This window comes from Podarcis raffonei, chromosome 3 (genome assembly GCF_027172205.1).
Source record: "Podarcis raffonei isolate rPodRaf1 chromosome 3, rPodRaf1.pri, whole genome shotgun sequence".
Lineage (NCBI taxonomy): Eukaryota > Metazoa > Chordata > Lepidosauria > Squamata > Lacertidae > Podarcis > Podarcis raffonei.
In genome coordinates this window covers 102938118-102959171 of record NC_070604.1, presented here as the reverse complement: position 1 = coordinate 102959171, position 21054 = coordinate 102938118, and the positions used below count along the sequence as shown (strand labels likewise).

At 40.5% G+C, this 21054-nt stretch overlaps 1 protein-coding gene across 3 annotated transcripts in view; it reads right to left on the bottom strand.

The window, feature by feature from the left end:
* The window catches only part of PLEKHH2 (pleckstrin homology, MyTH4 and FERM domain containing H2), a 69302-nt gene that overhangs the window by 30543 nt on the left and 17705 nt on the right, over window positions 1–21054 (bottom strand). For 2 of the 3 annotated variants that reach the window (XM_053383341.1, XM_053383340.1), the window contains exons 3-13: window positions 18397–18459; window positions 13745–13894; window positions 12874–12957; window positions 11823–11904; window positions 8476–8658; window positions 5452–6425; window positions 3412–3487; window positions 2938–3032; window positions 2138–2282; window positions 1611–1747; window positions 677–787 (exon numbers count right to left, since the gene is read on the bottom strand). In XM_053383341.1, coding sequence (XP_053239316.1) covers window positions 677–787; window positions 1611–1747; window positions 2138–2282; window positions 2938–3032; window positions 3412–3487; window positions 5452–6425; window positions 8476–8658; window positions 11823–11904; window positions 12874–12957; window positions 13745–13894; window positions 18397–18459 — 2100 coding nt within the window. Of the gene's footprint in view, window positions 1–676; window positions 788–1610; window positions 1748–2137; window positions 2283–2937; window positions 3033–3411; window positions 3488–5451; window positions 6426–8475; window positions 8659–11822; window positions 11905–12873; window positions 12958–13744; window positions 13895–18396; window positions 18460–21054 lie in introns of those variants that run through there. The other variant, XM_053383342.1, reaches the window with a different exon arrangement.

The window sequence follows — 21054 nt, the reverse complement described above, 5'->3', positions numbered from 1 at the left end:
GGACAGACAAGTCCCAGGTCCCTGTAGGGCAGCGTAAGGTGGCACCTCTCTTTGGGGCGGGGGGCAGCTTAGAGACCAGGGGTGGTAGCAGAAGCTGCCCGGAGGACTCTTGAGGAGTGGAGGCTGAGGAAACACTCCACAAGGGAAGGTGTTCGAAAAAGGGTGAGACACTGCCAGCTCTGCAGGCAAGGGGTGACATAACTGGGCTCCTCAACCCCACAGGGCTGCTGCAGAAAGAATGTAGTTGGTCAAGGGAGCCGTGGACTCATAAAGGTTGAAAACCTCTGCCACTGTCAACACAGGAATTACAATAGTGGCATATGAGTTGTCCCCAGGAAGGCTGTGGCTATGGCCAGGCTCCTAATGCACTCTGGGGCTTTTGGAAGCACACACTAAAACTGAGGATGTGGTGGACTTCTGTGTCCTTTCCAACACGGCTAAAGCTGGCTTACTTAGATCAGATGGGTAACACAAGGGGAAGTCTCCAAATTTAAACTTGCTACAACATGTTCTTCTTTCCCTCCCCCTTTTGAAGAGAGATCTCCAGTGATCAACTGCTCTTCTGTCATAAGGTCCACAACCAACCAATAGATGCCCAATGGTAGGTTGATTTGCAGCATTTGATGCATTCAAACTCATAATACTATAAGCACAATACAATAAAGCACTTGCTTACCGGAGATTTGTAGTACAGCAATTCACCTCCTTTGAGTACAAACCACCGTCGTTTCCAAGTCTTTACTTTACCACCCATTTTTAACAAATATCCTGATTTTTCCAATGGCTCCTATAATTTAAAAGGTATTTTTTAATGTGTTGAAGGGTAATTATGATTTATTTTATTTCCCTTAGCTATACAATTAGCTGTAATGTAGAAGTGTAAAACTTGATTGATCTGCAAGTCTTACTGGTGTGAGTTAATAAGCCAGATGCACGGAAAAGCTTCATTGTCCATAAGAAAGAACCCATCAACACCTTGGTAATATAGCCTGCTAGCATAAGCACTGCCACATCTTCTCTCTACTCTTTGCCACTCATCTCCTAATCTATCAGTTTCATCCTCCTCCCGCTTCTCCTCTTGATGACTCTTTATAACTTATAAAAACTAAATTGTAAGTGCTTATCTTTTGCTTCAGAAAGTTAAATTTGAATTAAACACATATAACCCACATACATATGCTTCAACTGGAACAATTCATATATTTCCAGTTCCTCATTGTGCACACATCTCTACCAAATCTCTAATTTGTGTTTTGTTTCCATTCCTCCCACATCTTACATCAGACTCCTAGGCATTTTGCAATCCTACAGATGTATTCTTTTGTCTCACAAACATCTGTGGGTGGGTGGGTGAAATCTCGAAAGTCCAGGAATTTTAAAATGGGCATAAATTGCCAGTGTACTGCCGTTTTAAATTGTATTTTGATTGCTCCTCTGTCCACTCTCTTTCTCTAAGTAGCCTATTATGTACACATATAATGAGAGATTACGCAGGTTTAACCTCAGAGAAAAACGTAGGAAGAAAGTATTAAGAAGTGTGGATATCACTTGTGCAGATATAGCCTAAGGAACCAAGGGCCCTGGAATAAAAGAGGCTGTACATTACTCACATTTTTCCCATTATCACTAGATGATGAGCAGGTTTTAGGCAATTTCTGTTCAGGTTCTGAATAATCTGTGTCTGTTGAGTAGGCATCAGGAGGAATAGCATAGTCACCTTCTGAGGTCATTGAAGACAGAGAGACCCCTGGATGCAAAGCAGATAATAATAATATATTTCCTGCTTGTCAAGGGTTGACAACCAACAACCAAACAATCCTTGTTAGCCTGGAAGATGCAAACTATTAGAGCTTAATCAGTGTCAAATGTGAGTTGTACGAACATTACTGTTACTGTAACAGTTTTGCCTTTAGAAAGGTTGGAGATGTTCCAGAAACAGGAAAACTTCTTTAGTTCCCAGCTCTCTAAAAAAACAACAGGAACTGCAATAGTCATGTTCTATAATGCTTCTCTGGCTTACCACATCCAAGCTCTTGTTTGTCCTTTCCATAAATGCACTGACTTGGGAGTTATCAGGAGAACCCCTAGAACACTTATACTGATTCAAAAGTACTGCATTCGTATGCCTTATGCCCACCTCGTTTTATAGCCCGTGGACTCCCTGGGCCACTTCTGCTTCGAGAGTCCGATTCAGATGTCCGAGAACTGGATCGGGAACTGTCTTCTTCTTCAGACCCAGAAGAGTCATCTAAGAAAGGGTTGTTGCTGATTTGTGTTGCTTTCTAATAATGAATATAAAATTAATGAAAATAAAATAAAATTCAAATAAAATTCAATTTACAAAGGAAATTCAGAAGGTTATGGAATCAGTACAAAAGAGAAATGGGGCCACAATTCCAAATTATTAAGGTATGCCATAGAAGCAACCCAATACATTTTTGTGGTATGGGAATGTTTGGTGGCTGGCTCTTTGTCTCTCCTCTTATGCTTCTACCTTCATGTACCAGAAGATAAAAGCCCTGCCACAGCTAAGTGGAATATTGGAGATTGTTTTCCAACATTTGGAACTTCACATTCACTTTCTTTCCATCGGCATTTCTGGCTCTACTGTATTTTAAATGTTACTGTTACGTTCAGGTTTCACATCTGGTGCATGAAATAATAATATGCCACCAGAAGGCTCCACCTCTTAAATATTTTGCCATTTTCATTTAACAATTTAACACTCATCAAATTCTAAAAGATTACTGGAAAATTACTAGCCAATCATCGTACCCTGGGATTCTAACTGTAGGATCCCCACCACAACAATTCCAAAGCAGTACCAATAACTTTTCAAGCACTTTTTTTTTACTCTGAAATGTATGAAATGTCATGTTTTTGAAATAGACCGCAAGAGTTCATCCCCTAAATACAACTTTTAAATCAAAATCTTACCCCTTTAAGAGTGGTATAGACTGGTGTAGTCACATTCTTGTATATTAGCGATGTGTAAAGTCCTGATGAGGAATATGAAGCTGAAGAGGTGGAACCTGAAATAAATCAGACTGTCAGATACAGATGTACAAGTTCTAAGAAGGTAAAAGAACATGTGGACAAAATGAATTCTATGAAATTTATACATTTTTGATATGTTAATATTTTTAAATAGAACGAAGAAAAGGAGATAATTACAGCAAATTTTAAAAGCTAGTAAAAAATAATGTAAATGGTCATGAATATAAGAAGCATGCTTCATCAGATATATAACTTAATATATATAAGTGAAGAAGCAAAACATTTGTACTCTTTTGAGACCTTTTATTTCCACAAATAGGCAAGCAAAGGATTTTTATCCTGTTTACTCTGAGGTAAGTCTCACTGAGTTGAAAAATATGTACCTGTTAAAGATTTCAATCCTCAAACACTTACTTTTATTGAAAGAGTCCATGTTGAAGGCCTCAGAAAAGCGCAAGCCTGACTTGGCTACAGCATAAATTCTGCTTTCCTGATATACAAACAGAGATTTTTAGAATACATTTTATTAAGCCTTTCCATAACTTTAGGTTGTGTTCACATTACATCTATGGCCCACTGCAACTAAATTCAAATGGGAGCAGAATTAAGTTTCTTTTCAACGTTAGGAAACATTTTAACAGCTGATGCCAAAAATTGATAATCTGTTATTTGCATATTTCTGCTCTAGTTCTCTATTTTTTGCAGCTATCCCTTATAAAATGTATTTCTTTCAGACTTTGCTGCATTTTTTTTATTAGCAGCATTTTATGATTTTGATGGTTCAGGCAGTGACTCGGCTTTTTACATACAGTTACATAGTTATATAGATATTTCTTTTCCCGATAGTGTTTGTATGGTTTTGTCATGGCCTTTGGCTACTACAACAAAGCTTATTTTGATTATCAGCAACATGATTTGTTCTTTACTGAAATATTGGTTGTTTGATACCAATTTCTTCATATGGTAATATTTTAATGTTGTTTAATAATTACGGTTAAGCTTTAGGATGGTATCTAACTGATTTGTTCAATCTATGTAAAGATTTCCATTTACCCAAGGGAGTTTTCCCACCTCTCCTGTCTCCATATGTGTCCGATGCTGTCCCCACATCTTGGTCTGGAGGGCTGGAGAAACCCCCAGAATGGCACATGGGGGAGAAAGGTCCACTGAACAAGCAGAAATCCTTGCACAGATAGAATAAGTTGGATACTGCCCATAAGCTCTCTTTAGTAATCATTTATGTGTTTTCCACTATATATTGCTATCAAAATTCAATTAACCTATAATTTCCTAAGCACTTATTATAGTTCCTGAAGTCAACAGGATGTTTGTTTTGTTTAAGTAAATGTGCTTAGGACAGAAGCTAAATGTGTTTAGAACAGTTGAGGATTTTTTTTCCAGAGAAATGCATACTTTTAAGATCACCTTCCACCAAACTGCATACATTAGTAACAACTACCTGTACAGTGGTACCTCGGGTTAAGTACTTAATTTGTTCCGGAGGTCTGTTCTTAACCTGAAACTGTTCTTAACGTGAAGCACCACTTTAGCTAATGGGGCCTTCTGCTGCCGCCGCGCCGCCGGAGCACGATTTCTGTTCTCATCCTGAAGCAAAGTTCTTAACCTGAAGCACTATTTCTGGGTTAGCGGAGTCTGTAACCTGAAGCGTATGTAACCTGAGGTACCACTGTACTACTCTTTCCCTCAACTCTCCCTATCACTTTCCCTATGTAAGTCACAGCAAACAGCAATATTCTAAGTATTAAAAAGTAACTGAAAGGTAAACACAGGAAATTATAAACTGTGAATATCAGTGGCAGTAAATACATTTTTTTGCATTTCCTACACACGCACTCTGGCCATACTAGATGAGATGGAAAACACTGACTTCCCACTCCCAGCACAACTGCCTGGATTCAAACTTTCCACCCCCAGCCCTTGATTAAATAATAATAAGTAGTAAATTAATGTTAAAGTGGAAAATCTAGTAAAGGCTCTTCAATCAACTCATCTAATAGTGCTGTCATATTTAACTTAATGTCTTCCTGTTCTACTCCATCCGCCCTCTCTCTTGTCCTAGTTAAATTATATAACCTGTTACGAAAAAGAAGGGAAATTATAAAGGGTTTTAAAATACTTTATTGTTAGTCTCACTGAAGTCGATGACAAATTTCATGAACTTGTATTGATCCTAGTTGAGCTTCTAATCTGTTCTCACATATTCTGAAGTATAAACCAAGATCTATTTATTTATTGCACTGAAAAATTAACACTTGTAACTATTTCATATGTGGTCAATTCTGACTGGAGAGATGACATGTGCTTCCAACGAAGCAACATATGCCCACGTTTAATGTTGACAGCAACATTTAGAGGATAATTCCCCCCCCCCAAGTGGAAATGTGAACCATATCTGGTTAAATTAACAAGCTGGAATATTATGATTTCATTTACCCAAGAGGGGAATCGATGCAGAGGAGGAGTAGGTGGCTTGCTGCTTGTAGTTTTTCTTGCATCATTAGAGTCCAAGGTTTCTGCACACTGAGTCTCACAGGAGTCATAGGTAAACAATTCCTCATTACAACTAATCTCCATCTTCTCCAGAACTTCTGTACTTTCCCCATCCACTTGATCTATGTCTGTTTCCTGAGGCTTAAAAGGACGTATCATGCTTATAGCATTTCTGTTTCTGCCAAACATTTTGTCCGAACATAGAGGAGGCTGGCTGAAATGTTTTTTTGCCAATGCTGCACTTAAAGTAAAGATGCTAGGAGTCCTCAGTTTTGGAGGCGGCAGATTAGATGGAGAATCAAGTTGTCTGCCAGACACAGCGCCTGCTGCCAGCATCAGTGCTGGATGCTTAGGAGCTAGAGCTGGCGTTAGAATTGGACTTGGAGTATTTGCCTCACTGGAAGAGGATGAATAATCTAGCCTGTGGGACTGAAACCTCTTATTCAGTTCATCTGAAAAGCTATCATGATCCTTCTTTTCGCTGAAGGATTCCAAGTTGCTCTTTCCAACTAGATGGTTCTGGTTTTTCCATAGAGACCCTTGTTGCCAAGAATATAGTTTTTTGCATATGTTTCCCTGAGCTTGGAAGCTCTCTTCTTCCAAAAAAGAACTGCTGTCATCTGATGCTGTCAAATACATTTCACTTCCAATTCTGCTATAGCCTGTGCCTTCTTCAGATGTGTGACTTGAAACCGTGGATACGCACCTAGATTTTGATCTTCCTTTGCCTCCTTCTTCCTCGTCAGAGCTCCAGTCACTTACTGTAATGCAGGAGTTCTTTGATGCATTACTATCTAGGTCTTTTGACTTTACTGCTTGCCTTTGTTCTGGCATACAAGAGCTATGTTGTAGAGGTTTCAGAACTCTATTACTCCCATACATTTGGCCAAGAAGAGATGTTTCCTGGACTTCTTTCTCTGGAAAAACAGTAACAACGACATGTTTGGAAAAACTACTTTTAATGAAGGCAGCAGGTTGTAATTTATAACCAATGTGTTCATCAGCTGAAATGCACCTTTGTTTTCAATCAAGATAATTGTGATATACAGCTTACCGTATAGTTCCATGTATAAGACGCCCCCATGTATAAGACGCCCCCTATTTTGGGGGACTCCAAATTAAGAAAACACCCCTCAGCACTACCCATGTATAAGACAAGCCCCAATTTCAAACCTAATTTTTTGGTAAAAAAACCCTAGTCTTATACATGGAAAAATACAGTATACAAATAGTATACAATATTATGTGAAACATTGGCAGCTTCATTCTAAGAAGATATGGTCAGATCTACAAATAAGTGGACCAAATCCCTGTAGAGCAGCGGTTCTCAACCTGTGGGTCCCCAAATGTTGTTGGACTACAAATCCCATCATCCCTGAGCTCTGGCCTTGCTACCTAGGGGTGATGGGAGTTGTAGTTCAACAATATCTGGGGAGATGGAGAAAGGCTGCTGTAGACTGAGATGCTGGTTTTAATACTCCACTAGCTTTGTCAAAACTTCCTGCACATAGAAAACTAGTATAGAAAAAATGGAGAAGGGCAAGGCTAGACTCTTATTCCCAGAGGAAATGGCTTTGATTTTGTACATGGAGTTAATTTTGTACGTGGAGAAGCATTCAAAAATGGCTCTCACCTGCAGGTTGAAAATGTAGAGCACAGCGGGTAATTCAAAAGTGAGCCCAAAGAAGCTCTGTCTGGGGTTTTGCAACTAGCCTAAGTCCTTTTTTTCGTCAACTAGCCTAAGTACTTTTTTTTCTTTATAGAATCTGAAGGAGGGGATAACAATGAAAAGGCGGAGAAATATACCTCCTCTGACCATTCTACTAGTTTCTCCAGTTGTCTGCTGTGACTCTTCTGCACTGCAGCCCTACTATCCAGTTCTTGAACTGCTGTTGTGTACTTCACCCTAAGTACACTTTCCTCAAGTAAGAACCAACTAAAATAAACAGCTTTCACTTCCAAGTATACAGGATCAGAAGCAAAGTGTAATAGAAACGATTCTTAACCTACAACCTAAGCTACAAACAGGTCAGAGTACTTCTGCATAAGCTAAGTGACATTTCAAACCTAAAACATTGGCAGCAACATCATTGCACTTGACAAATCCAGAGTAGCACTCCTGCAATGTAAGTGCCAGATGAGTTCATCCTATCCTAAGCTTTCAGTTGCTGGTATTATAAAGTTTTGTGATCAGTGTGTTAACACATCTGAAAAACAAGAAAGCTATTCCTACTCAAATGCAAGGACCCCAGGTTAACTAGTTTGTAGATAAGACTGAAACTGTTATAATGTTCACATTTAAATTTTTGATAAAACGAACACTGTTGGTCAAGACGGAAAATTAAAATCTGCAGCCCTTGTAAAAGATTATATGACATATTACAATGAACAGAACCCGATGACTAAGCTTAAAATTATGAAGTTTATTAAAAATAAATTTCTGTGTCAGTTTCTTCCTCAACTTAAATTATATTTTCAAAAGTTTTACGCTCTCAAGGCCAGTTGGCATTCCAGCCAGGCAAAACACTCTTGAGTCACAAAGCAGGGCCAGTTGTATGTGTGGCCTGGGAAGAGTTCTAAGGGCCACATAGAGAGGCATGGAGGGCTGCATTTGGCTCCAGGCCTGAGTTTCCCAATCCCTTTTCAATTGATGGGAAACATCTAGATTGTGTTTTTACTCATGAGTTCTGTAACATGCATGTAGTTTTTAAAAGGGTGGTATTTCTGGCCAAAGTTGGTCAACAGACTTGCTTGTTATGATGCAGTTTGATAACCAGGATCGCCAACCCAGCCAACCCATGCCCCCAGCAGAGGCCCCAGATTCTGAGCTTCTTTTAAAAAGAAGTCTCTAGCTCTCCTAGAAGTAAAGTTAGAAATAAAGTTCCACTGGTATCAATGTAAATTATTTCCAAGTAAATCTGTTTAGGATTGAATTACTGGTCACTTCAAAAATTATGCCCCAAATACCTAGACTGCTATTTCCTTCATTTAGTTCAGCTTGCTTTGATGAGGAGCTGCTTGTCTCGTCAGGCTTTGGAACTGGCTGAGGACTTCTTGCTCGGTTCAAGAAGCATCCAAAAGTCAAACTGCTCAGTCGTTGGCCTTCTCCAGGCTTTTGTGCTGAAGGAACAGATTTCTTCCCCTGAAGTTCTGTGCAGCAATAATTCAAATATCAAGATTCAATATATTCTGCTGCTATATACTAAAATATTTCTTATTTATCTTGAATGCTGTAAGATCCAAGAATTTTTATATTAGCACCCATGTTTACCTGAAATTCTTTCTTTGATATTTCTATCGACTAAAGTGTGGAAAGAAAGAAATCCATAATACAGTGGTACCTCTAGTTACAAACTTAATTAGTTCCGGAGGTCTGTTCTTAACCTTAAACTGTTTTTAACTAGAGGCGTGCTTTTGCTAATGGGGCCTCTTGCTGCTGCTGCGCTGCCGGCACACGATTTCCGTTCTCATCCTGGGGCAAAGTTCTCAACTCGAGGTAACTCTTCCAGGTTAGCAGAGTTTGTAATCTGAAGCGTTTGTAACTCGAGGTACCACCGTATGAGCAAAATTTATGGAAAAAGTGGGAAATGGTGAACAGCTATCATTTATGAGGAATATTTTTTGTTCTTGCTAACCAAGAACAGGAATCTGATTCCCCACACATACAATGAAATTAGTTCTTGGCTCCTGTACCAAGACAACAACACTGGGCTTGTAGTAGCCCCCCTTCTGTCAAAAGGCCTTCTGCAATTCAGCAGTAAATAACACTGACCCTTTCTGAGGAGGAACCAAAGCTCAGTGGTAGAGCTTTGAATGCAAAAGGTCCAGATTCAATGTCTGGTATCTCTAATTGAAAGAAACAGGTAGTATGTGATCAGAGATCTGCTACCAATGAGAGTAGAAAGACTAGACTAACGGGACAAATCTGGTATAAAAATCACAAGACACAGTATAGTGGACGCTCGGGTTGCGAACGTGATCCGTGCGGGAAGCACGTTCGCAACTCGCAGCGTCCACAACCCGCAGTGCCGCGTCTGCGTGGGTCGCGATTCGGTGCTTCTGTGCCTATGCAAAGCACGATTTAGCACTTCTGTGCATGCGCAAGCGCCAAAACCCGGAAGTAACCTGTTCCGGTACTTCCGTGTTCAGCGCGGTGCACAACCTGAAATTGTGCAACCCGAAGCATCTGTAACCCGAGGTATGACTGTATATAAAAATGGGGTTGTATTTCTCTCTCTCTCTACAAATAAAACAAACTGCATCAGTGTAGCTACAGAAACACAAAAAGAAATAATATAAATCTGAAGATGGCACATCGCTAAACTCAGTCTTCCTTAAAAAATAAAAACATCAGTCTGTTTTTTCAATTGTCCTTGGAGAGAGTGATAACATTCAACTCCTGAAAAGATACCCTGGTTCTTCTTGTACTTTTCTGGCCCATAAGGGTTCATTTTTCTAAGCAGCTATGTTTGCACTGATGAATTCTTTAGCCAAGACGAACCATAAAATATTTCACTCAAAGACTGTACATGCACTTGTAGGGAAAAAACTGTTTTTCATCAAGGCAAAAAAGCAATTCATCAAGACAAAAACAACTGCACAGAAAAAATAACCTTTATTGGCCAGAAAAGCACAAGAAGAACCAGGATATCTCTTCATGAGTTGAATGTTATCACACTCTTCATGAACAACTGAGAAAACAGACTGAATTTAAAAAAGACTAAACAGTTGCAACAGATTTTTGTCTGTTGATGTGCTGTCTTCAGATTTATATTATTTGGTTTTGTGTTTCTGTATCTTCATTGATGTAGTTTATATAAAGATATATAGATTATTCTAGGTCTTGTAATTGTTTATGCTTTGACTTCTAGGGATCCTCATTGTTATCGCTTTCTAATTTGGTATAAGGCAGCTTTTTATTCCTATACTGGTTTTGAAAATGTATGTTACAAAATCTTTTCATTTGGTTTTAAATCAGCAAAACCCTCAATCTGATGACTGTAAGCATTGCTACAGATCAGAAGAGACAAAGACTACATAATTCTGATTTACAAGCTTGCTTTCAAGCATCAGCAACATATCTGTCCTTTCTACTGAGTCTTCACAGTTATCAGTAGAAGAGTATATGCAAGTGGAAGGACTGATACAGCTATTATATATGTATTTTTAAGCCATTTCAAACTTCCTTTCCTTCCTCTCAAGGCTGATTTAGGAATCATTGCCACCACATCATCATCATCATCATCATCATTATTATTATTATTATTTATATCCAGCCCATCTGGCTGGGTTTCCCAAGCCACATAAAAAATTGTGGCTGTGTCTCATGATCATCCAAGCAACTCATCCATATCTGAAAATTCCAACATTACAAAATGTACATATAACAATTTTCTAGATACTTCCCATGCAGAGAAATGACATCTGAAGGAATCTTAAGTCTAGGTTTTAGAAAATGGCACAAACAAGTGATCTAATTCCACTATGGCATCTACCTAAAAATGAAATCTGCAATGGATAAATAATGCAAAGGAAGCTAGGGGTCCCAACTTCATATTTTCCTATTGTGGGCATGGGAAATATATGTACCAGGTGATTCTCACCAGTAGTGTTTTATGGGTTGCCAGCACCCAGGGCAGTGTGCTGAAGTGAGTGGGAGCGTCTCTACTGAAGCTCAGGGCAACGGGCAGAGGAAGCTGGCTGTAGGCAGGATGGAGGTGCTGGCCATCGCCCAGCTATCAAGGCACCTCCATGCAGCACTGCTGCTGTTGCCAGATGGAGCCACAGAGAAGTGGTGGGACATGCATGCGCACCTCCTCAGGCTGGGGAGCCACCACCACTGTGTGTCTGGCCATCCACCCGTCTCCCATGCCATGGACAGGGTGCTTGCAGCCAGCCTGGCACTGCCTAGCTGTGAGTGAAGGCGACCCACTTGTAGCTTGTACCAGTGCAGCAGACCTGGGCTCGAATGGGAGAAAAAAGTGAGCAAGAATTCCAAGGATCCAATGAGTTAGTTGCGCATGGACATGTTTCCTCCCCTCTCTCTGCACGTGCGGAAGGACTGATTTCGTGAGCGGGAAAGAGTATTTCAAGAAAGGGGCCCACAACAGTAGCCAAGGCTCAGAGTTGGGGAAGCATCCCTCATCCAACTTCCACCCATAAAAATCCTGTGCCCGGGGCACAAACATTAGCACGGAATACAACCTGTTATAAATACTTACATACTCAATGTAAAGGCATGCTGGCTAATGTTCTAATAATGAAACACAGTACATAACACTTAAAGCTGTTTTCAGATAATCTTCCACATCTACCTTGCAATTTAGTCTCCAATATCCTCATCTCTTCAGTTTGGTTTTGATTTAACATGCGAAGGTTCTGATTTTCCACTTCTAGCTGAAAGCATATAGACATAAGCTCCTTTTCGTGAGTAGAAACACTGAAAAACATTGCATCCAGAGAAAAGCCATTTCCCCCTATCTTATATGTATGAATAGTTCAAAATACTGATTCAGGTAGGTAGGTAATATTCAAACCATACCTGTGTATCTTTGCTACATCTGAAAAAATATCATTTTAATGTTTATTAGAATCGCAGTTGTTGATCTCAATGCTTATTTAGTGAAGGAATAGCTCAGTTGGTAGAACGTGAGACAATCTCAGGGTCATAGGTTGGAACCCCACTTTGGGCAAAGGACTCTTATATTGAAGGTTGGACTAGATGGCCCTTGTGATCCCTTCCAACTCTACAATTCTATGATTCTGTGATTTCAGTTTCTAGGTTCCTATTTCTTCATTTTGAAAAATTCTACATGTTATGGCTGCCATAAATCTTAAGACAGAAAAAGGCACTAAAACCAACCCATTCTCTTCATCATCAACCACCTTAAATCAAAAGTATTTTCTTATTTCTAATGCACAGAAAGGGGGAATCCTAATTATCTTTAAATCCCATTCTCTGATGCTTTGGAGAAAAGCAGTTACTGCATCTTGGATAGCACATCCTCTTTTCAAGCTGCCTGTGTCCCACAGATGATTAACATATGTGTGAATGACCAAAAGGACTAGTAAATACTTTTTACATATCAGTAAAACTGGTGGACTTATTTGGAAAGCTGCTAATAACTCACTTTTTCATTTTTACTAGTGAGTAGATAAGTTGGGAAATGGCAGTTGTGTGCTAATGGAACATGAATTAGTCCACTAAGATTTTCATCTGTGCATAGTTTTGAGTTGCCATTTTGTTGGCAGAGGATCAGTGAACGTAATAATGAAAAAAACTTTAACCATATAATGCCTGCTACATTTTCAAGCATTTTCAAGTGTTTGGTCTCATCTTTGATACATTTTTCTCACAGCACTCACCTCATGGAGCTTGACAGTCACCCATTCTTTTATCTTGGCAGCTTTTTCTTCTATAATTTTTGCGTCTTGTATTCTTATTTGCTTCTGAAAAAATGACAGACCCAGCTCTTTTGCAACTTGCATTCTTGACCCCAAGAAACGTTTTTGTCCACCCAACAATAGGCATTATGCAATTAAAGCAGTATCTGATGCTTACGAAAACAGCCGACGACTCTCATCCCCTTACAAAAAGCCACTCTTGTAGAAACAACAAAAGCCAATACCGCCACTAAAAATCCAGATCCTCAACCGCAAAAGTGACCCCAATCTCTCCTCCAGCTAATGAGAAAGCTTCAATTGCCCTTGTACAAGTTTTATAGGTGAGGAACAAGACATCAGTACATCAACACTATGGCAGATGCTGCTGTGCTGGGACTAGATTGGATCTCAGTGCTATTATGGCAACACATAAATATATGTTGGCAGCTTCAAGTCTGATCTTCTGGGAAGCTGCTTTATGAAGTTCTGAGAATTCCACCCCGCCCCTCAAAAAAGGAACAGTTGCTCCAGGAATCAAAATATTACAGTGTTTCAAGAAAGCAGAAAGTTTGTCCCCAACACAATTTTTAAAAACACAATTTTAAGGGCCCAAACAACTAGAAAAGGTCCCATTCAAAAGCTCCTCAGATACATGCCATGCAATATAGTCATCCACATTTACATTTCTGATCAAAATTTGAGATACTTTACAGAATCTGATTACTTTTTCCAACAAGGCTTTCAGGGGAAGAAAATCTAGAAGGTATGGATTCTTTTCTCTACTTTGGTTCTTATCTGTTATACAACAAATTATAAATGTAGGTAACTGAGGGACAGCCATATCATTTCCAACCTGTTCTGCAAGCTGTTCTTCCAAATTATGTATAATGTCATCTTTTTCCTGCACCAGTGTCTCCAGATCTTGACATCTCTTATATAGTCTTGTCTCTGACTCACTGGTTTGGACATTAGCAGCTTTTAGTTTCTCCTCCATAATTTGCACCTAAAAGTTAGAACATAGCACTATATATGAAAACTGTTTACACCACAGAAATAAAAATAAGAAGAGAACCATGTATGCCACTCGAGCTGCTGGAGGAAGGAGGGTAATTTTGGTAATTCCGCCTTTCCTTTGCAGTCCCCAGGTCTATTTCCCACACAGTTCTGGAGGATACTCTTTCCTTCTGGGACAACTTTTTGGATGGACACCACAGATTGCAGGAGGAATAAGAAGAAATCACCTCCCACTACTTCCATCAGCAGGACAGTTCTGCGAGTAGAGTGCCTCCCAAGAATAGTCTGGATCACCAGTATATACAACGATGAATGAACACCAGTGTTTATAATTACTATTAAAAAGTTTAGCAGGGATTATTTAAGGCATGCAATTTATTTTGAACTCATAGAGAAAATGTTTTAACTATTCCTGAAAAAATAGAAAGCAGATTACTTTTAAGACAGAAATTTGTTAAATTGTTTTCTGAGTCAAATTGTCTAGTCCACCAATATTGTTGCCTGCTTGCTCAAGCCATTTGTGAGCTGAGACCAGCATCTGCCATTGCACTGTGCTTAACCAACTACAAAATTCAACAGAGCTGCTTTAGCTGCATGCACATTCCCCCTGCAAAACACCAGCATGTATACACAGACAGTGATGGCCCCTTGCTAAGATTCCCTGGTTGGGGAACAGTGAACCATGACACGTGCGGACAATCTCAACACTCTCTGTTACTACATGAGTTAACCTTCGTTTCCAAAATTAGTTTACTTTGCGAAACGGGATTAGATCTACTTTGCTTCTCTACTATTTACTGTAAATTGCATTTCCACAGTGGTTTTCATAGAGATTCCTTACAATAAAATTGTACAGCCACCTTCTGCTATTTTATTTTATTTTGTTCTGTTTAATATATTCAGCCTAGTAAGGGAACCACGGTTCTTCTTGGCCCATTTCCTCAAACATAAATTCCAAAATTTTGAATCAGGGTCCTGTAAGAACCAGTGCAAAAAGTGGAGGAACTCCCATGAATAATCAGAACAGCTGGATTATAAGAACGTTATGAGTCTGCTGGATCAGGCCAATTTGTTCTAGCATTCTGTTCTCACAATGACCATCCCCTGCTTTTCACAAACATGACACTGCTGTTCACAGAACGCTGCAGGCAGGGCATAAAGGTTGAAGTCTTCTGCTAGTATTGCATGCATTCTGCCTCTGAACAGGGGCATTCCACTTACTTACCCTAGTTTGTTTGTTTATTGCTATGCTACTTTTCATCAATGCAGCTAACATCAAACCCATCAATGCAGCTAACAAAATAAAAAGTTACCATACATTCAAAAGGCAATATAAAACTACATTAAAAAGTAACAGGAGTAACAGAACAGATTACAGCAATATTCAAAACATCTTCAAAAGCTAAACATCTTCAAAAGTTTAGTTAATAGCCATTGAGAGATCTATTCTCAGTGAATCTGTCTAATCCCCCTTTAAAGTCATCTAATCCAGTAGCCATCACTACATGCTGCGGCAGCAAATTCCATAAGTTAATGATGCATTGTGTGAAAAACGAATTTCTTTTGTCTGTCATGAATCTACTGTGAATGGATTCACTGGATGACCACAAGTTCTGGTACTGTGAGAGAGGAAGAAAATTATTTCTGTCTACTTTCTCCAAAACCTTTAAATAATTCCACAAACTTCTATCAAGTGTCCCCTTAATTGTCCTAAAACTAAAAATTGAAACAGTCCCAAATATTGCACAGAATGTGCTCTAATCCATGGATCATTTTGACTTTTTGAAAATATTTTGTATCTTTGCAACATCTGAGATGGAGTGACCAAACCGATACAACAGACAAGATCTCCAGCATGGGTAGTTTATGAAGGTCCTGCTTCAGTAACATGTCTAATATTAATTGCATAAACTATTATATTATGTTTTTGGCTAAATATTTAACAGTGCCCTGGTAACCGTTGCATGGATAATTCAATCAAAGCATTATTTGTGAGATCTTCTCAAATAATAGGTGGGGCGGGGGGAATTACTTAAAAGTAAATTCCATGAAACAAATGAAAGCAGTCCCACATTTTTTCACTTTCTTGCAAAGAGATGGGGGAAATTGCAGAAAAGGAAGGGGTGAGAGTTTCGCTGGGCAAAAACATTTGCATGCCCCTCTAACCAGTTCTGCTCAAGACTATTTTGAACTTTTCCCTGACTACTTTATACTATGTGCGGGCATGAATGTTTATAAAAGACAGAATGCAGAAGAGAAGCTAAATGCAAACTACCAATTTATTGAGTTAAAAAGTTTTAGGGCCAACCTTGTAATAATTTGTCAACAAAGACATTTACAGGCACAGAGCATGCCTATTTTAAACAAGAACAATAAATAAATTTAAGCCCTAAAACACCCTTTTCTCCTTTTGTATAAACATAGCTTATAATAGAGCATGTGGTCAAGTGTTGGAAAAGCTGAATATGCCTAACAACTCTGCTAAAGATAAAAGTCAAGGCTCAGTTATCTATAAATTGCTAGCATATTTGCAGAGGCACTCAGGCTAGGCCATGAAAGCATTACAAGGCAGGCATACCAAGAGGGATTCATGCTGCTCAGTTGATATTATCTTCCTATTTAAATTCAGCCTCGTCAGGGAAATAAATCTGGAACGATCCTAGCAGTTTCTAATTAAATCTGAAGAACCAAAGCTTCTGTCCATAGCAAATTTGTAATCTCACAAGTTTATGGAACTGTCTCCACTCCTACCTAGGATTTCTTCACACTAGATGCATTTTCTATATAAATACAGTGGTGCCTCGCAAGACGAACGCCTCGCAAAACGAAAAACTCGCAAGACGAAAGAGTTTTCCGTTTTGGAGGTGCTTCGCAAAACGAATTTCCCTATGGGCTTGCTTCGCAAGAAGAAAGCCCATAGGGAAATCTCCGCCGGCTTTCAGAAGAGGTCCTGGACCTCTTCTGAAGGCTGGCAGGGGGCAAAAGTCTTTGCTCCCCCCCCCGCCTGCCTTCCCGGGATAGCGGAGAAGCGCAGCGCGTTTCTCCGCTATCCCGACGGCTTTTGAAGGCAGGCGGGGGGGGAGCAAAGACTTTGGCCCACCGCCGGCCTTCAGAAGAGGTCCTGGACCTCTTCTGAAGGCCGGCGGGGGGCAAAAGTCTTTGCTCCCCCCGCCTGCCTTCCCGGGACAGCGGAGACTTCTCCGCTGTCCCGGGCGATCTGAAAATGCTGGCGGGCGGCAGCGAACGCTGCGCTGCCGCCCGCCAGCATTTTAAAAGCCCCGGGACAGCGGAGACTTCTCCGCTGTCCCGGGGCGATCTGAAAATGCTGGCGGGCGGCAGCGAACGCTGCGCTGCTGCCCGCCAGCATTTTAAAAGCCCTGGGACAGCGGAGACTTCTCCGCTGTCCCGGGGCGCTCTGAAAATGCTGGCGGGCGGCAGCGAACGGTGTGCTGCCGCCTGCCAGCATTTTAAAAGCCCCCGGGACAGCGGAGACTTCTCCGCTGTCCTGGGGGCTTTTAAAATGCTGGCAGTCGGGAGGAAAGCCCTCCTGTCCCCGGAGCTTGCGGGGTGGGAGGTGGGGAGAAGGGCTTTTCTTCCCACCGCCAGCCTTCAGAACAGCCTTCTAAAGGCTGGCGGCGGGAAGAAAAGCCCTTGTCCCCCCCCCCAGCCTTCAGAAGAGGTCGGGGGACAGACTGTCCCCGGACCTGGTCTGAAGGCGGTTTCCATAGGAACGTATTGATTGATTTTCAATGCATTCCTATGGGAAACCGTGCTTCGCAAGACGAAAAAACTCGCAAGAAGAAAAAACTTGCGGAACGAATTAATTTCGTCTTGCGAGGCACCACTGTATCATGTTCATGTAGGAAACTGTGCACACCATCACATATGATGATCACAAATCTGTTGTTTTGCAATTTGTAGACATAAAGGGCTCTATTTCCAATCAAAGCTTTCTGATGCATTCCTATGGTAAAATACAAATGTATGCCCAAGGCCAACGGCACTGGGAAACTGAAACCCTGGAGAGCTGCTGCCAGTCAGTGTTAGCCTGCAGGAACTCTTGAAACAGGGCTGGCACAGGATTCGTTGGATTCTCAACTGGCCCTGTTGTGACAACCTGGGAGCTGGCATAGCAAAAAAATGCTTTTCCCCCTGCCCCTAGTTTTCCACCCTGGCAGGAATGCGTGGTGGGCCTGTGGAGGTACTTATACTGATCTATTAAGCCCCGCTGCTGCCAGCCAAGGATTTTGATTGCCCATTAAAACTTGACTGAATAATGGGTTAAAATATGATTTTAAAATATAAATGCAGGTGGTGACCATTTTGCACTCATCCAATTGATGTGTCACCACCAATGCACGAGTCGTTTTCAGCCCCAGAAGGGGACAGAACGGGGGTTGGGTTGCCTGTAAAATAAATTTACATTAGGTTACATTAGGTTAAATTCAGAACATTGTTGCTACTGTACATAATTCTGCATTATGAACATACCTGCTGAAAAGCTTTTTCTGCTTGTCGATCTGCATCAATCACTTGCTTTTCAAGTTGCTGCATCTGGAAAGAGACATTTTAGTAGTAATAAAAATGAGATGCATGCTCCCTTGGTTGCTATCAATGGAAGTATTCTTCTTCATCATAATATATAGCACTTTTTCTAAGGAATCAAAGAGGTTCATATACATTAACTTGAGGGTCCATACAACAGTCTTATAAAAGTAGACGAATATTATTGCCATATTGCAGTCGAAGGTGGGTGGACCTAATTGTTAACAGCCTACCTTAGACCACCCAGAGAGTTCATGACTGAGGATCAAATCTATCACTTGGAAGGTTAGCAAGGTTTAAAAAATTTAATAGCAACTCCAGGGAAGGTGATTCTCATAAAGCCTAGCACATGGGGAGGGCAGGTTTAACCCTCCCTAGCTGGGATCCTGAAGAAAATCACCCTCCACACACAGCACTATGACTCTTAGCCTTGGGGGTGAGAAGAACTCCGATTAGGGTCAGTAAAAGCTCCCCCTCCCCCCGGCTAATGGGAGCATTGCAATGTCACAACAGGATTGATGGATAAAACGTCCCATCCCTATGCACTGTGGTATTGATAAAAATCAGAGGGCTCTGCACCTACTTTTTTAAAAAACCCAATGTGCTTCTGAATTGCATCTTTAGTATCACCTGTAGTTTAGCCTTGACCTAAGCTAAGATTTGAATGAGGTATTTCTTGGTTCATAGCTTGTATCACATAACCCACTATAAATGAGACTAAAGGTAACTCCAAAAAGAAGTGAAGTAAAAAGCAAGTGTTGTATGTTATACTGAACAGGGTAATTTTATACATATCTACATGGGGGTCATAATGAATTCAATGAGGCTTACTTCTTAATAGACATAAATATGATTGGGCTGTTAATAACATTAAAGCCAGCATATCAGCTGATAAGCAAATAGCATGCATGAAACTCAGTGTTGATCTTTTGTATTTGAACCTGTCTTAGGGGAAGTATTTGGACAGTAGCTATTGCAGTTTATCCAGCAGCATTCAGACATTATATTCTGCAAATGCTCGCCACAGTTTAATGAGCCAAACTGGGCCACAGAATCTTGTGTCTCCGTTCCCCTCATTTTAGAATTTCCACCAGCACTTTTACCGTGGGTCACCTGATCATTCCTAAACATGTGGTTCTAAATCCCAGTTCAGAAACCAGCAAAAATTTAGCCATCTAGTCCAGTGCATGTTTGTGACTATGATCAGCAAAAATATACCCAGCTAAATTCATGTCTGGGGCTTAAGATGGAGAAAAGAATAAAACTGAAATCAGCCCCAAGTTGAATTGTTAATGGAGCATGCACTTAGAAAATAGTTCTCAGCTAGTTAATAAATTAATGCCAATACCAAATTGTAGCTCCTTGTAAAGTTGACTGTGTCAAGAAAGTATGTTAAGTAGTTTTGCATGAGTTCACAGTATGGATAAATCAGACAGCTTTCTGGCAGCATCTAAGCTCTGATCTTGTAACTTGGACATTTACTTGAACACTCTCAGATTCATGCAGTGCACAAGGTGCTCTAACTGTATGCTCAAAAACAGATATTTTAGCTGTCGGCATAGAAACTGGCTAATGTTTCAAGTTGGGTATTTTTTTGCTGACAAAACTACCAGGAAGAGGAATTGTTGAAAGCTCTAAGAAGGATGTTCAGGTGTTTTACTACAGACTGTCCTTAACTACTGCCACCCAATGTCATAACATTTTAAAATTGGGTGGAGAACCACCAGTCCACAGGTTGATTCTGGCTCATAGCCCATTCCTGTCTGGCCTCATGACTTCTGCTTCTCGGCCTCATTCCTCACTATTTCCATGCTGGGAACACGGAAGCCTCTTTCTCCCCACCTCGCACAGGAGCCAAATGAGCTGCTGGAATAGGTACAGAAATATCTGTCCCTCCTCTAGTACCCCTGGAGTGGTGTGAGCAGGGAGGAAGATAAGGCTCTCTTTCTCTGCCTAGAAAGGAAGCTGAAAAGAGAGAGAGAGAAAGGGGTGGCAAAGAGAGTGAAATGCATGGTCCTCCCATTTTTGCTTCAGCCCCAGCCAATGCCAGTATGTTGCCCTTGGGAGATTACCCTGAGGGAACATCTTTTACATTAAGAAAGGTTCCCTATCTGCTTTAAAACTTAAATCCACATGGCTTGCTCAGCTCATTTTTTCTTGGGCTGGTGGCCACAGAAAAATCTTCTACTGGCTATTATTCCTGGTTGATTATTTGTGCATTTTTATTTAAGTTTCTCATTTTGCTTTCTTGTTTTATTTCTAAGTGCACTTTTCCTCTTCATCCTATTCTTCACTTACACAAGTCTCTTGCAATGATCTTGTCCTGATGTTTCTCTGCTTCTAAACTATCTACTTTTTTCTTAACCCTCTCTCAATCTTTAAAAAGCAACTCTTACTCCTTCTAATCTTCCTTCTCTATTGTAAATTTTTACCTCTCTAATTCAGTTTGGAGATCTACCATTTGGGCAGGATTCAATTTAATAGCTGTGCTAGCAGGAGCCAGAACAAGTCCCAATAGCACAATGGGGCTCCCTCCCTCCTTCCCCCACACCCTCCTCAGATCAGCCTGGGCGGTCAGGAGAACTCTTAGAGTACTGTACAGAG